General features: G+C 30.8%; 1 protein-coding gene across 2 annotated transcripts; it reads left to right on the forward strand.

The window, feature by feature from the left end:
* The first annotated feature begins 1904 nt into the window (after positions 1-1904).
* Positions 1905-14903, forward strand: LOC134690364 (meiosis-specific nuclear structural protein 1-like). 2 transcript variants are annotated; one of them, XM_063550333.1, is made up of 6 exons: positions 1905-1985; positions 8568-8631; positions 9142-9216; positions 11892-12005; positions 12428-12496; positions 14054-14903. In XM_063550333.1, exons 2-6 carry the CDS (start codon positions 8625-8627, stop codon positions 14440-14442), a joined length of 654 nt encoding a protein of 217 aa, XP_063406403.1. In that variant the 5' UTR covers positions 1905-1985; positions 8568-8624; the 3' UTR covers positions 14443-14903. The 2 variants fall into 2 exon arrangements, with proteins under 2 accessions (XP_063406403.1, XP_063406404.1); XM_063550334.1 differs by having other exon boundaries at positions 12428-12472.
* The last annotated feature ends 2182 nt before the right edge of the window (positions 14904-17085 follow it).

The raw sequence follows: 17085 nt of genomic DNA on the forward strand, positions 1-17085 counted from the left end.
TGCACTTTGCGATTACTTTCTGTTGATGCTTAACCACTTACACAAGAGAACATTCGGTGAATGAGAATTGGCTCGCTCACTGATGAATAAACTCTTATAAGACAAGTCTCACTATGCTTGCTCACGCAACTGGCAATTACTGTCTGTTGATGCTTAACCACTTGGACAAGAGAACTTTTGGTGAATGAAAACTAGCTCTCTCACTGATGAATAAACTTGTATAAGGCAAGTATTAGTATCACTACACTCGCTCTGACACACACCTGGGAATTTCTGTTGATTATAAACCAATGGCACAAGAGAATGTTTATTCATAATGCTTAATAAAAAGAGTGAAAGAAACATGGCTTGAAAAGGTTGGTTAATTTTAGATATAGTCATAATTATTTTGTGTATCTTATCACTTTATTTACGAAGATTGTGATTTGCTTATAATTTCTGTAGAATGTATCTTATAATTCAGAGGCTGGTACTAAATGTTTCAAAAGGGGGCTGGTTACATTTTTGACTCTTTTTGAGGACCTGCTACCTTTTCTTGTTTTCTAAAGGGGGACCAAACTGGTTTTTTTTTCCCCATGTTTTGTACATAAGTTTGCCCATGAATTGTTTGGCATTATTATTTCTGTACCTTTTATAGCTGACTTTGCAGTTTAGGCTTTGCTCATTGTTGAAGGTGGTACAGTGACCTATAGTATAAACTTTCTGTGTCATTTGTTCACTTGTGGACAGTTGTCTCATTGGCAATCAGAATACATCTTTTTTTTTGTATACTTGCACAAATATTTCCATATATGTCAAATGTAGTAGTAAATCCCTTTTCTCATATTTAGTGAACAACAGCAGTTTTTTTTTTATGAAACAGTCATTGAAACAACAGACTGAGGACATTATGTTATACATTATGTCATTTTTTTCTTGAACCGTGATTGTTTGAATTTGGGAAATTGCTTTTTTTTCCTGTTTATGATATGTTTTATGGGAAGTTTGAATAAATAATTGATTTCATTCAATTTTCAAACCAAAACATACATGGTATAGTCAAAGACCATTTGCCTTTAATTTTAGAAAAGGGAATTGCACATTTTGGCAATATATTGACCTTTATATTTTTTTTTTACTTATCTAAACATGAACCATTGTTTTTAATAACTTTAAAACAAATCTGTCACATTTTTGTCGCAAGTGAATATAAGTATATATTTCCTTACCCCACCCCACCTTTTCTCAAAAATAGAATTAAATGAATAAAAAAAAATATCAGATCAAAAAAGACAAATGGTCCTTAACTTATTTGTTTTTAATTCTTTCGATTAGTAATTTTTGTGTGAGTATTTGAATAACTTTAAATTACCATGAAACTATATTTTCCTTAGTTACTTCCTTTGGTTGACTTGCCATCATTTAATAGTTTTTTTTCAGCAATTGAAAAGTTGCGCCTTTTTAATAATAGTTCGGAAACCGTCGGCTCACTTTATTTGTTTCATGCGAACTCTTAGAGATGTTCCGAAAAAGTTCGGGAAAAAAATTGGCGGTAGGTCAATTTCGTTATTTATAGATAGCAGAAAAATGGCGTCGAGTTAGTTGCCTTTTTGTTTCTTAGTATGGATAGTAAAATTTGGTATTGATAGATATGCATTATAAATATAGAAAATTGAATATTTTAATCAACAAAAAAAAAAAAAAAAAAATCTGTATCATAGACCCAAGCGCCTGTGGTTATCCGTGTTTGAAAAAAAAGAAGTTTTAAAATCTATGATCATCTATCAGTCCACTCTATTATTACTATTGAAAAACGTGGTCTTTTGTTACAAATGATAAGTGGGTGTGTGTTAGTTCAGCATTTCGATTGGTTGTTTATTGTTGACGTACTCCAATTTAGAGAATTTTCTTCATTTGACCTTCATTCATATACCAGTGTATACACACTTACTAGTAAGCATAACAGAAAAGAAATTGAGTGATCACGCTTAGAAATCATGACAAAAGTGAGTACAATAATAATATGAGGCAGGCATAACCTGTAAATGGGGACGAAGTCTGTATGCATTATTTTTTGTAACTTTAATATTTGTTAAAAAAATAAAACGGAAATACCGTAACGTTTCCGATTTTGGTTCTGTTGTTAGGGATTTTAGTTGTGACGTTATTTAAATTATGACGTCATATGCAATGTAAACAAAGAAACGCTTTCATCAGGTAACGTTTTTTCATATCAAAGAATTATTTAAAAAAATGATAATTGGTATTGCGTTCCCTCCTTTTTATACTAGACTGATAAATATATATTTTACTCAAAGATTCATAACGAGACCGGAAAAAGGAAGTATATTGTAGATTTCTGCGCCGGTCCGGGATTTCAAAACATGACATAAAAAAAAGTTAACGATTTTGAGTTCATTAGTACAATGAAAAATTCGGGAAATTTTCCCGATTTTTTTTAATTTATTTTTCTACCGTAATTGGGGACTCCGTCCCCATATAATTGGCTTATGCCTTTATCATTTCACTATTTTAAACTTAGATAAAATTAAAAATTTCATATCATTACATACAAACATTTCTGTGTCAATACACGCACCTGGATTGTATACAAACATAGCTACCAGCATGTCTATTAAAGAATAGATTTCAAGTTTTGAAAATTATTCGGGATTTAAAAATTTAACAGTTTAACACTGAAATGTATCTAAGTTTTTTCATCTTTCTTTACACGATCTGGAAACGTTATATGATCATGATGATGATAGTCCTATAACATATGACTTCGCATTCTTATTTAATTTTTAACGTTTTTATACTAATGTTTTCATTTTTTTTTTAATGCTCGGGTGGCACCTTGATAGTAATTTTTTTTTTATCAGAACAGTAAATAGAAATAGTAAATTATGCCCCCGAGGTCATAAGTTATAGGACTAATTATCATGACAGTGTTGTGTTTTACACAAATAATAATAACATTGGCAAATAATCATTTTGTATCATGTATATGCTTGTTCTTATATCAATTATTTGATTTTATACATAGATCTACATGTATTAATTAATTCCTTTGATTTCGGAAGGAAATAGTCATAGAAAATACAACTAAATTAAGAGGATAATATTATGACTTGGAACGGTGTTTCACATTTGCATTTCTGATTATATCTGATGGTCTGGATGGGGGGATCTGTTATTCTGCAAACATTTTTAAATATTTACCCCTTTTTAGTTCACCTGGCTCACTTTGTGTCTGGCGTCGTCTGTTAAATTTTACAAAAATCTTCTCCTCTGAAACTACTGGGCCAAATGAAATCAAACATGGCCACAATCCTCATTCGGGTATCGAGTTTAAAAATTGTGTCCGGTGACCCGGCCAACCAACCAAGATGGCCGCCATGGTTAAAAATAGAACATATGGGTAAAATGCAGTTTTTGGCTATTAACTCAAAAACCAAAGCATTTAGAGCAAATCTGATAGTGGTAAAATTGTGTATAAGGTCAAGATCTATCTGCCCTGAAATTTTCAGATGAATTGGACAACTGGTTGTTGGGTTGCTGCCCCTGAATTTGTAGTTTTAAGGAAATTTTGCGGTTTTTGGTTATTATCTAAAAATTGTTATAGATAGAGATAAACTGTAAACATCAATAATGTTCAGCAAAGTAAGATTTACAAATAAGTCACAGGACCGAAATGGTCATTTAACCCCTTTAGGAGTAATTGCTCTTTATAGTAAATTTTAAACCATTTTTCGTAAATCTTAGTTATCTTTTACAAAATCTTCTCCTCCGAAACAACTAGGTCAAATTAATCCAAACTTTTTTACAATCATCTTTGAGGTATCTTGTTTAAAAAATGTGTCCGGTGACTTGGCCATCTAACCAAGATGACCGCCAAGGCTAACTAGAGGCTCTCAAGAGCCTGTGTCGCTCACCTTGGTCTATGTGCATAATAAACACAGATAAATTCATAACAAAATTGTCTTTTGATGATGGTGATGTGTTTGTAGATCTTACTTAATGCGGGGTTCACACATTGCCGATTATTGCTCCCGATTGAGATCAGACAGCAATACGACACGAAAAGTGAAAAAGTCGGATTAGTATCCTCAATTATCTGGAATGTCCTATCATTGTCTGAACGCATTCGTTTTAGTTCGTAACAGATTCCTACGGATCGGGAAGGGTCCGAATAGTTCGGCAAAGCATCCCGACAGTTAGGTGCGTCCCGTAACATTCGGGGCAACTCAGCCGATTTTGTCTAGTCGGATTACAATCGTGGCTATGTCGTGACAGATTCTGCTGTATCGGATCGAATTCCGAACAATGTCTTGTGTATTCTGGACGGTGTCCTGTGGAACGGGAATGATCCGGAGTAATTTTTCATAGTTGTTTTTCTGCCGATTGAGTCCAGATTGCATCCAGATCTTGTCGATTGCGAACTGTTTTTTGCCGAAACCGTTCCGAAACAGTCCCGTTATTAATACGAAATTCGCCAATGATACCCACGTCAGAGTCCCGACAATTACAGAATACAATACGACTGAGACCAGACAAAGCCGTTTGCAATGCGATAGAGCGGACTATGATAGGATTACGTTCCGACAGTACTTGATCATCCCGAATATGCCGACAGTTTTCGAACGGATAACTTCCGTCAGCGTCGGTTCACTGTCCAGTCACTGTCTGATCTCAGTCGGATAACATTCGGTAGAGTCGGGACGCAGTCGTGACAGACTCGGTCGAATTTTACCTGGCGAAAAATACAAATCGGATTAGAAGCGGATTCAGAACGGTATTATCGGGACTAATTCGCTTAGAAACGGTTGAATATCGGTGCTTCCTGAATACTATCTGATTGTTGTCGTGATCAAATAATTTTTTTTACAAATTTTAATTTAAGTTTGAATTTCCATCCACGATTCACAGGATCTTGATCAGACTTTTAATAAATTTTAATCGGGAATGGTCCTATCAAGAACGGTAGTAAAAATCGTGAATGTGTGACCCCAGCTTAACAGAAAATTCTTCATGCTACAATTATCTCTATATATAATGAACTTGGCCAAGTAATTTCGGTGGAAAATATTTTCGAAAAATCTACAAAAATTTATGAAAAATGTTGAAAATTGACTATAAAGGGCAGTAACTCCTAAAGGGGTCAACTGACCAAATTGGTCGTGTTGACTTATTTGTAAATCTTACTTTGCTAAACATTATTGCTGTTTACTGTTTATCTCTATCTATAATATTATTCAAGATAATAACCAAAAACAGCAAAATTTCTTTAAAATTACCAATTCAGGGGCAGCAACCCAAAAACGGTTTGTTTAGATTCATCTGAAATTTTCAGGACAAATAGATTTTGACCTGATAAATAATTTTACCCCTTTCAGATTTGCTCTTGATGCTTTGGTTTTTGATTTATAAGCCAAAAACTGCATTTTACCCCTATTTTCTATTTTAAGCTGTGGCGGCCATCTTGAATAGTTGACCAAGTCACCGGACACAATTTTTAAACAAAATACCCCAATGATGATTGTGGCTAAGTATGGTTAAATTTGGCCCAGTAGTTTCAGAGGAGAATATTTTTGTAAAAGATTACTAAGATTTACGAAAAATGGTTAAAAAATTGACTATAAAGGGCAATTACTCCTAAAGGGGTCAACTGCCCATTTTGGTCGAGTTGACTTATTTGTAAATCTTACTTTGCTGAACATTAAAGCTGTTTATTGTTAATCTCTATCTATAATAATATTCAAGATAATAACCAAAAACAACAAAATTTCCTTAAAATTACCAATTTAGTGGCAGCAACCCAACAACCGGTTGTTCGATTCATCTAAAATTTTCAGGGTAGATAGATCTTGACATGATAAACAATTTAATCCATGTCAGATTTGCTCTAAATGCTTTGGTTTTTGATTTATAAGCCAAAATCTGCATTTTACCCCTATGTTTTATTTTAAGCTGTGGCGGCCATCTTGAATAGTTGACCAAGTCACCGGACACAATTTTTAAACAAGATACCCCAATGATGATTGTGGCTAAGTATGGTTAAATTTGGCCCAGTAGTTTCAGAGGAGAAGATTTTTGTAAAAGATTACTAAGATTTCCGAAAAATGGTTAAAAATTGACTATAAAGAGCAATTACTCCTAAAGGGGTCAACTGACCATTTTGGTCGAGTTGACTTATTTGTAAATCTTACTTTGCTGAACATTAAATCTGTTTATTGTTAATCTCTATCTATAATAATATTCAAGATAATCACCAAAAACAGCCAAATTTCCTTAAAATTACGAATTCAGGGGCAGCAACCCAACAACAGGTGTCCAATTCATCTGAAAATGACTGGGCAGATAGATCTTGACCTGATAAACATTTGAACTCCATGTCAGATTTGCTCTTAATGCTTTGGTTTTTGAGTTATAAGCCAAAAACTGCATTTTACCCCAATGTTCTATTTTTAGCCGTGGCGGCCATTTTAGTTGGTTGACCGGGTCACTGGACACAATTTTTTAACTTACTACCCCAGTAAGGATTGAGGCCAAGTTTGGTTTGATTTGGCCCAGAAGTATCAGAGGAGAAGATTTTTGTAAAAGATAACTAAGATTTACGAAAAAATGGTTAAAAATTGACTATAAAGGGCAATAACTCCTTAAGGGGTCAACAGACTATTTTGGTTTTGTTGACTTATTTGTAGATATTACTTTGCTGAACATTATTGCTGTTTACAGTTTATCTCTATCTATAATATTAATCAAGATAATAACCAAAAACAGCAAAATTTCCTTAAAATTACCAATTTAGTGGCAGCAACCCAACAACTGGTTGTTTGATTCATCTGAAATTTCCAGTGTAGATAGATCTTGACATGATAAACAATTTAACCCATGTCAGATTTGCTCTAAATGCTTTGGTTTTTGAGTTATAAGCCAAAATCTGCATTTTACCCCTATTTTTTATTTTAAGCTGAGGCGGCCATCTTGAATAGTTGACCAAGTCACCGGACACAATTTTTAAACAAGATACCCCAATGATGATTGTGGCTAAGTATGGTTGAATTTGGCCCAGTAGTTTCAGAGGAGAAGATTTTTGTAAAAGATTACTAAGATTTACGAAAAATGGTTGAAAATTGACTATAAAGGGCAATTACTCCTAAAGCGGTCAACTGACCATTTTGGTCGAGTTGACTTATTTGTAAATCTTACTTTGCTGAACATTAAAGCTGTTTAATGTTAATCTCTATCTATAATAATATTCAAGATAATCACCAAAAACGGCCAAATTTCCTTAAAATTACGAATTCAGGGGCAGCAACCCAACAACGGGTGTCCAATTCATCTGAAAATGACTGGGCAGATAGATCTTGACCTGATAAACATTTGAACTCCATGTCAGATTTGCTCTTAATGCTTTGGTTTTTGAGTTATAAGCCAAAAACTGCATTTTACCCCTATATTCTATATCGATTACATTTTGCAGTGTAATCATATGTAGTCTGTAATCGTGTCATTTCTGATTACAAATAATCGTAATGTAATTGATTACATCGCAAAGAAACAGGTGTAATCATATACTATAGTGATGTCAGTGATTCTGTGAGGGAATTCGATGTTTGCTATACCACTGTTCATTTCAACGCACTTTTTGACAATACTACTATACAAATCGAAATGAAAATTGTTGCAGTGTTTTGAGAAATGATTTTACTTTGTAGACACATATTTTTTGTGAAACAGTTTATGTTTTAAAAGGACGAATTTTCTGTATAAAGTCAATAAATAAGTGAACTTTTGAACCCCAAACTTTGTAATGCCTTACATACATAAATGAAAGATCCAAAAACTGTATCAATACAATACGACATGTTTATGAAATGATGGGAAAACTTTTGGTTGACAAATTTTTACTCGTTATTGCAAAAAATTGAACTTTTAATATCTTACATTTTCTCCCTACCCAGTTTACCCCTTATACTTATGATAATGTGGACTGGTCATTGTTATTGAGCATAACGCAATTTGATTGGATTAAGTTATTAGTTTACCTCCAAACTGTTAAATGCTTTTCATTCTCGACTATTGATTAAATTAGAATGTGCATGAATGTGACAATAACTAAAAATGACCTTCAACAATGTTCAAACTGGACACTGGATGAGTCCATGTTATGTTTTATCAATGAAAGTATAGGTATGAAAGGTTAGAGCTGCTAATTCTTCTATTTTCACAAAATTTCCCCAATACACAGTAGATAGATCATCTCATGATAGCCAATTGCAGAGAAAACAAAGTTTACAAATAAGACATTTTATTCCAATCATGCCGAAATAAATTTACGCACGGCTACGCCAGGTAAAATTATTATTTATTTTACAAGAAACAACAATTTTCAGTCTCAAAAGAACATGATATTAATTACAATCAATCTAAAATTAAAGAAGTCATCAAATAAAGTAAAAATATGTCCGATCTACCTAATTTGGGACAAAAAAAGTCAATACGAATGTTTTAAAGTCAATTCCGTCTACCTCACAAAATCTTGTTAGGCACTATAACCATGTTGTGTATTATTATTTTTTCAGACCGAAATTAACATAACCAGAAAAAGTTTAAACAAGAGAGAGAGATAAACTGGGATAATGGCAGGTTTGTGTTTCAATATTTGACTTTATATACTTAATTAATTTAAAAAAGAGATCAAATAAATAGTTCAAAATGATATATTTATGCAAATAATTATAGAGGCAGAAATAGGCAGAAAAAAAATAAGATTTGTTGTTGTAATTAAACAACTTTAATCATTGATTATCTTGAAAACTGATGCAACATTGTTGCTTAGAAAATGTAGAGTAAAAAAGTGATCTTAAAAGTTAACCTCCTCTGACATCAAATTTTATTTTAGTAAAACGTATAAATATGGTGATCTTGTTATAATGAAAAGTTTATATCAATATCTCTGATATGATGGGCTTCATTGTACATATAATTAGAAAAGCAAACATTTAAAGATTAAATTTTAATTACATGTAGTATAGAAATATGGGTTAGGCTAACAATGTAGATCTTACAAAAGTAATTAACCGTTAGTTAACTTTTGTTTGATATACATTGTTATTATAAAAAGATGTACCAGATAAATTGATATTTATATTTCAGATAATTTCCCAAGGAGTAGCACTACTGCTGAGAAATTTGAAGTTATTGAAGGAAGAAATATTTTGGAAAAATTACGTAAGGTAGATTTATGTCCAATGGTTCATGTTGTTAAAAAGTGAAAGAAGATACCAACAGGACATTTAAAGTTAATGTGAAACCAACAGCACACTAAAAATAATAACAATGAAAAGTCAAACAACAGTCTAAAAAATACTACATGAAAAACAGGCAATTTTACCAAAAACCGGGGGGGGGGATGTTGATATCAGGTGTTCCCTTATGGCAATCAGACCCTGCTACGTGTACAACAAGCACCATGTTGAGCAGGTACTGTGGTTATAGTAAAAGTATTTTCTCTGCATCAAAATACTACAAACAATTGTCTAATGGTGAAAATGTTTAGTATATTTAATAGCATGTGGGCAAAGGGAAGTAACTACAATTTATTATCATTCTTTTCAAATATGTATTCAAATAATTCCTTTAAGCATAATAATCTCACTCTTTAATCAATTTTTAATTTTTTAATTGTGTACATCACAAATCTCTTAATGAGTTGTTCATTTGTATACAAATTCTTATCAGCAAAAGAATATCTTATAAACTACAGCTTGTAACAGACATAACCAACAACAACCACTGGGTATTGTTTTATCATTATAAATAGTTTGTAGTTAAGGCAATTATACCATAAACTGTAAAATATCATAAATATTCCTTATTGGTCCATGTGAAATGAAGTGAATTAAATGGGTCAAATAAACACTTGAAGGATCAACATACTCACATGATATTTCAGTGAATTACATTTTAAGGGCTATCCACTACAAAATGTTGCTATATGTTGCTATATGATCAATTTCTTATAGTTTTATCATCTTCTTCCATATCAGAGCTGGGTTCCTTTAAGAAACTTTAAACTCTGCTGGACTATGCTGGACTATGCATGGTGAAATTACTAATCTAGTCCCCTAATGATTTTTATACGACCGCAAATTTTGAAAAAAATTTCGTCGTATATTGCTATCACGTTGGCGTCTTCGTCTGCGTCGTCGCCGTCGTTGTCGTCGTCGTCGTCCGAATACTTTTAGTTTTCGCACTCTAACTTTAGTAAAAGTGAATAGAAATCTATGAAATTTTAACACAAGGTTTATGACCATAAAAGGAAGGCTGGTATTGATTTTGGGAGTTTTGGTCCCAACATTTTAGGAATAAGGGGCCAAAAAGGTCCCAAATAAGCATTTTCTTGGTTTTCGCACTATAACTTTAGTTTAAGTTAATAGAAATCTATGAAATTTTGACACAAAGTTTATGACCACAAAAGAAAGGTTGGGATTGATTTTGGGAGTTTTGGTTTCAACAGTTTAGGAATGAGGGGCCAAAAAAGGGCCCAAATAAGCATTATTCTTAGTTTTCGCACAATAACTTTAGTTAAAGTAAATAGAAATCAATGAAATTTAAACACAATGTTTATGACCACAAAAGGAAGGTTGGTATTGATTTTGGGAGTTTCGGTCCAAACAGTTTAGGAATTAGGGGCCAAAAAGGGACCCAAATAAGCATTTTTCTTGGTTTTCGCACCATAGCGTTAGTATAAGTAAATAGAAATCTATGAAATTTAAACACAAGGTTTATGACTATGAAAGGAAGGTTGGTATTGATTTTGGGAGTTTTGGTCCTAACAGTTAAGGAAAAAGGGGCCCAAAGGGTCCAAAATTAAACTTTGTTTGATTTCATCAAAATTGAATAATTGGGGTTCTTTAATATGCCGAATCTAACTGTGTAAGTAGATTCTTAATTTTTGGTCCCGTTTTCAAATTGGTCTACATTAAGGTCCAAAGGGTCCAAAATTAAACTAAGTTTGATTTTAACAAAAAGTAAATTCTTGGGCCTCTTTGATATGCTGAATCTAAACATGTACTTAGATTTTTGATTATGGGCCTAGTTTTCAAGTTGGTCCAAATCAGGATCTAAAATTATTATATTAAGTATTGTGCAATAGCAAGTCTTTTCAATTGCACAATATTGTGCAATGGCAAGAAACATCTAATTTCACAATATTGTGAAATAGCAAATTTTTTTTTAATTAAGAGTTATCTTTCTTTGTCCAGTATAGAAAGCAAGAAATATCTGCAAGAATTTTTTTTAATTGGAGTTATCTTTCTTTGTCCAGAATCAACTTAAATCTTTGTTATATACAATATACAATGTATATTCACTTTTTACTACCAACTGATAAATTTAAATAATCTTTACCATTCAGTGATAACAAGCAGTTTTTTTACATCTTAATATTTTATGATGTATTTAAATGAGTAGTAATTGTTGCAAACTCCATTAGAATATTTTAATTGAAATTAGTTTTGGAATAAGGGAAAGGGGGATGTGATTAAAAAATTGGGTTCAATTTTTCTCATTTGAAATTTCATAAATAAAAAGAAAATTTCTTCAAACATTTTTTTGAGAGGATTAATATTCAACAGCATAGTGAATTGCTCTAAGAGAAAACAAAAAAATTAAGTTCATTTGAATACATTCATTCTGTGTCAGAAACCTATGCTGTGTCAACTATTTAATCACAATCCAAATTTAGAGTGGAATCCAGCTTGAATGTTGTGTCCATACTTGCCCCAACCGTTCAGGGTTCAACCTCTGCGGTCGTATAAAGCTACGCCCTGCGGAGCATCTGGTTTTAACTTGTTGTAGTGAGCAAGAAATACATATATTTACAGTTAAATGTATCATTATAGGAGATGGGAATCTCAACTTGGTAACAGCTTCCAGGAAAAGACGAAAAATATCTGTAAAATACCACAATGAGGATATTGAAGAGTGCTACCACAAAGTGCGAAGATTATCAAATAGTATGTATACATTTAACTTAATGCAGTGTACAATTCAATTAATAACTTTTAATTTATTTTAAAATTTTACCTTATAAAGAGTGTTAATATTTTTTTTATTAAAGTACATATATTCAACATTTAATTCTCAAATTCTGAAATACAGTTGATTTAATAGGTCAATTTTGGCCCAAATCATGTAGTACAAAAAATGTATAAGTGCTCTTTGATTAGGAACTAAACATATTTGATTTGATTAATTTGGTTTGTATTTTCCCTTGTCAAAATCATTCTACACTTGTTTGTTCCATTTCAAGAACCCCCTATCCAGTATCAATGATTTGTAATATTCTTTGTATACATAGCTATTTATAGGGTCATTCAAACTACAATTACCCAAGTTATTATCTAGTTTGCTTGAAAATGTTCTTTCAATCTTTCAGATCCAACTGTTACAGACCTTGAGAACAGCCTTGATGAAACACAAGGTACACCAAGAAAAAAAAAATTTGGTATGACCAAAATTATATGTGGGTTATTTTTGTCTTTTTCACTTTAAAATAGTTGGTATTTATGAACTGATTTAGATTATCCTGAGGCAATTAGAAAACTTTGATAACAGTAAAATTACTCTAGGTCTCTTTCCAATAAGGTTTTCAAATCTGGTTAATGTAATGATGAAATATGGCAAGCATACAGGGGCGGTTGCCAACAGTTTCAGCGCAATTATAAATGAACTGGTCAACTGAATTGAATGTGTTTCAAATTCTGATATGCTGTCAAATAATACAATACAGAAGTGAAGTTAAATATTGACAATTTTCACTTTGCCATTCAGGATTTATGTTGCTTTATAGACTGGAAAATAGGAATAGAACTTGACAGGTCAAACAAACCTGAAAGTGCCTTCAAATAAATCTCTAAATATAAGAAAGAAAGAACACTAATTTTTAAAATCAATTCATGTTGTATGAATTGAAGAAAACATTTTTTTCATTACACTGGGAACAACTGTGACTGCAACCTAAGTGGGTAATAATATTTACTGTTGTTTTCTTTTGTTAAAAAAATAACCTAATGTTTGTAATTTGTTAACCAGCTAAAGTTCAATATTTCAAAAAGACCTAGAGTATGTTATTATTTGTATTGTTTATACTTTTGAAAGTATCTTGATGCAATTCATTGCAAATTTAAAAAAAAACCAGAATATTGATTGAAATAAAGAAATATTTGTTTAGCACACATATATTATTTGGTCATAGAATGAAAACATTAATGTGCTCTGATACAAGCTCTTTTACAGATTTTATATAGTTTATTATGCAAAATAAAGATAATGAAATCTATAACTTTTTATCTGTTTTACCTGCTCTTTTGAATGAATACTTTATGTCAGGGTGCATTCACCTGCTTGTTAAAAGACAAGTTTTCAATATTAACTTGCAGACTTCAAAAGAGAGGAAAAAGATACCAGAGGGACAGTCAAACTTATAGATAAAAAATAAACTGACAATGACATGGCTAAAAATACAAAAAAACAAACAGACAAATACTAGTACACAATGTGACATGACACAATATATAAAACTAAAAACTAAGCAACATGAACCCCAACAAAAACTGGGGGTGATCTGGTGTATTCCAAAAGGGTAAGAAGATTCTTCTTCACATCATGTCATGTGGCACCCATTGTATCATTAAACATGATAATTAGTCAAAATAAGAAGTGTTTGGTCATATAAGGGGAAATAGTAAATGTAAAAGTATTTTATGCTTCCGATGTGGTGTCTGTCCACATGTCAAACATCAGTACGTATGTTTCGAATTTAGTTTATGTTCAATGCTTATTACCATAAGACACAGATCAAGTTTGATTTTGGTGACGTGACTTTTACTTTTCTTGAGTTATGCCCCTTATAAAATTATATGCATGCAAAGATGATCAAGAAAAAGAAAAAAACACAAAAACAAATATTTTTTTTTAATTAATTCTCTATACTTCTTTTTTAAAGCTCAATACTTTCAAATTTTAAAACTAAAATTTTATGAAAATATATTTTTTTAACCAGGTGAGCTTGAGGATGAGATTATTAGGCTGGAAGACAGGCAGAAAAATCTTCATCAATGTTTTGAAAGTGAGAAACAGCATGGAAATGAAGTATTATTCAGAGTAATTCAGTCTAAAAATGAAGATATGATTAGATATTTACAAGAAAAAGACGAGGAGAGTGCAAGAAAGGATGAAATTATCAAGAGGTTGCAAGGAGAAAATAACAGGAATAAAGAAGAAAATAACAGGAAGGAAGAAATCATCAGGAGATTGGAAGAAGAAAACAACAGGAATAAAGAACAAAACAACTGGAATAAAAAAGAAAACATCAGGAGTAAAGAAATTATCAGGAGGTTGATAGAAGAAAACAACAGAAAGAAAGAAACTATCAGGAGGTTTGAAGATTAGCCCTATAGACATTGAGATAACTCATTGTCATTAAGCATGTTAAGGGAGTAAGGAGACCAATATTTATTTAAAAATCTGAGTTGAAGTGTCAGATGTATGAAATTAAGAATAGTTCTAAAGACTTTTTAAAACTTGGTCATAAGAAAAGTTTTCAAAGTGATTAGGTTATGTGAAATAAAACAAGACACTGCTCTTAGAATCTACTGGACAACTATAGTGGTAATGAGATTTTTGTATTATAAACTTTGTAAATAATATTTCAGAGTATTGCTTAAATTTCTATGTAAAGATGACATCTCCTAAACCTGTAATTAAATGCCATGATTAGTTTGATTTTCTTTAACCTAATATAATCAACTACACTTTGATTCAAAAGAGATATGGTGCATCCATAACAACATATCTATCAAATGTTAAGAAAAAATCAAATTCTACCAAATGTGCCATTTCTTTTAAAAACCTATGCATTGTGATTGTTACATATATTTTTTATATTTGTTAGTGAGAATCTTTGTTAATGATGATGTATTTTTGTACTAGTTTTAAAATAAAATTTAAAAAAACCAATTATTGATCATTTTTAATATTTCATTTTATGTAATCTATACAAGTTAAATAATGTATTTAACATTATATTTTTTAAAAAACCTTTTGATATTTTCCTGTTAATGTAACGAATGACTCAAAACACCCAAAAAAGATAAATTGTTAATGTACATATTATGCACACACTTTTTATGGCATATTGCTCTGTACAGATGTATCTATATGTTTGTGTAATGCTTCTTTATATGACTTGAAAATGAATTAGTAAGGCAAATAGTGTAAGCTAAATTCTTACATAATTTGCATATAAATCAAAAATGGAAAACAATCAAATTTCAACCAATTCCCAATCTTACTTTGTGCAAGTAGAGTGATAAAGAAATAAAAGATTATGTAAATATTGACATGCATAACACCATATGTTAAAGTATGTCACATCACATACAATGTGATTTCTCTTAACAATAAGAGTAATTTATGGAGTAAAAAATGCATAGTATAATTGTTTTACCTGTGACTGTACAAATGATTGTGTATAATGTACCATTTTGTTTTTCTTGTTCTGCAGACAATCAGTTAGTGTGAAACAGATATTTTTTGTTAAAAAAATTGTAATATCTGTAATATTTTGTTCTGTATAGTTTTTTTGTGAAATCCTAATGATAGATAAGTAAACGCTTATAGAGCCCCATCTTTTTATAAAGCCAGTATTATCATAATAATAATAAGTTGTGTGTACTAATCTAAAAATGTAAAATTATAAACAAGGGGAGAGAACTAAAATTTAAAATATATTATTTGGCTTAAAAAGATACAATGTTTTATTTTAAATTTACATTCTAAAATGAAATCAAGCTTTACTCACACTCACATTGAATATAAATGAGGTATAATAATCATCAATTTGATAAGGGTCACATTTTGATCTACTTTTCAAAATAATTGCCCTTGAATTTAGGATTAGTTTCGGTCATAATATTCTAAATACTTTATAATAATTTGTTAAAGGATACTTTTTATTTGAAAAGGTAAAGAAATATTTGTTCAGTCATTCTTTGAAATGTGTGGCAATTTTAAATCATTATTTAAGAGCTGTTTATATGCCACAGTCTTTATAGGTTATCATATTGGGTTTATTTTCCCGTTTATTTTTAAACAGAGCAATACCTTAGATTTTAGATGAATCATTTAAAAACACTATTCATATAATTAGAACAGTCTTTACTGTTTCTATAGATGTCCAGTTATTGTAACGATTTATTTAAGAAATTTTTTATATTTATTTCAGTGTTAAACACCAATGTGATTTATTTGTCTTGATTACTAGTAATCTTGTTAAGTGTTTTCTTCTTTTCAATTGACAAAAATTCTTAATTTTTTTTTTTACATAAAGTCCAAATTTGCTTTAAACATAAATGAATCTCAGGTCTTTTAACATTTCACAAAATTATCTCATATTATCAATTCATGATTCCATGACAATGATTCAATAAAAATAAGGCAGCAAATGTTAAATTAGACCATTCTGTATTTAATGTGGTATGACACTACATTATCAGTTTCTTTTGTAATATATTTTTTTAGTTGATAAAATATTGTTTAAATGAGCTGTGTTGGATAGAAATTGACATTATGCAAATATATGTCAATACCTCAGTTAACTTATTTGAGGTTGACTAAACTCTATGGAAAGTTGGTAATTGTTTCATAACTGATTTAATACATATATTCTACAAATCAGGCCAAAATATATTTTTTATTTCGTATTTGAATGTTAAAAATGAAAAATTTATTAAAGACATTTCATGAACATGTGAATGCACACTTGCATGAGGTCGATTTCTATCCGAAGCAGCTCAAATTATAGCATAATAAGAAATATACAGTTATCAGTTTTGTATAATAAAATGGCAGCAAATGAAATAATCACAATAATATTTCATGAGAAAATGTTTTAGAGTGAAAGGTTTTTTCATTGTGTTTATTGTGTATATTTTTCTGGATGAAGTTTAATTGTAAATACATGTACAGTACTTTGTAAAACATGTTGGATATTCAACAATCATAATGGGGCATTTGCAATAAAGTTAATGTTAT

Source organism: Mytilus trossulus, chromosome 11 (genome assembly GCF_036588685.1).
Source record: "Mytilus trossulus isolate FHL-02 chromosome 11, PNRI_Mtr1.1.1.hap1, whole genome shotgun sequence".
NCBI lineage: Eukaryota > Metazoa > Mollusca > Bivalvia > Mytilida > Mytilidae > Mytilus > Mytilus trossulus.

Excerpts from the sequence above, each read along its gene's own strand:
- LOC134690364 (XM_063550333.1), top strand. Across the intron at positions 9,217-11,891 it reads AAATATTTTGGAAAAATTAC|GAGATGGGAATCTCAACTTG; the intron begins GTAAGGTAGATT and ends GTATCATTATAG. Across the intron at positions 12,006-12,427 it reads AGTGCGAAGATTATCAAATA|ATCCAACTGTTACAGACCTT; the intron begins GTATGTATACAT and ends TCAATCTTTCAG.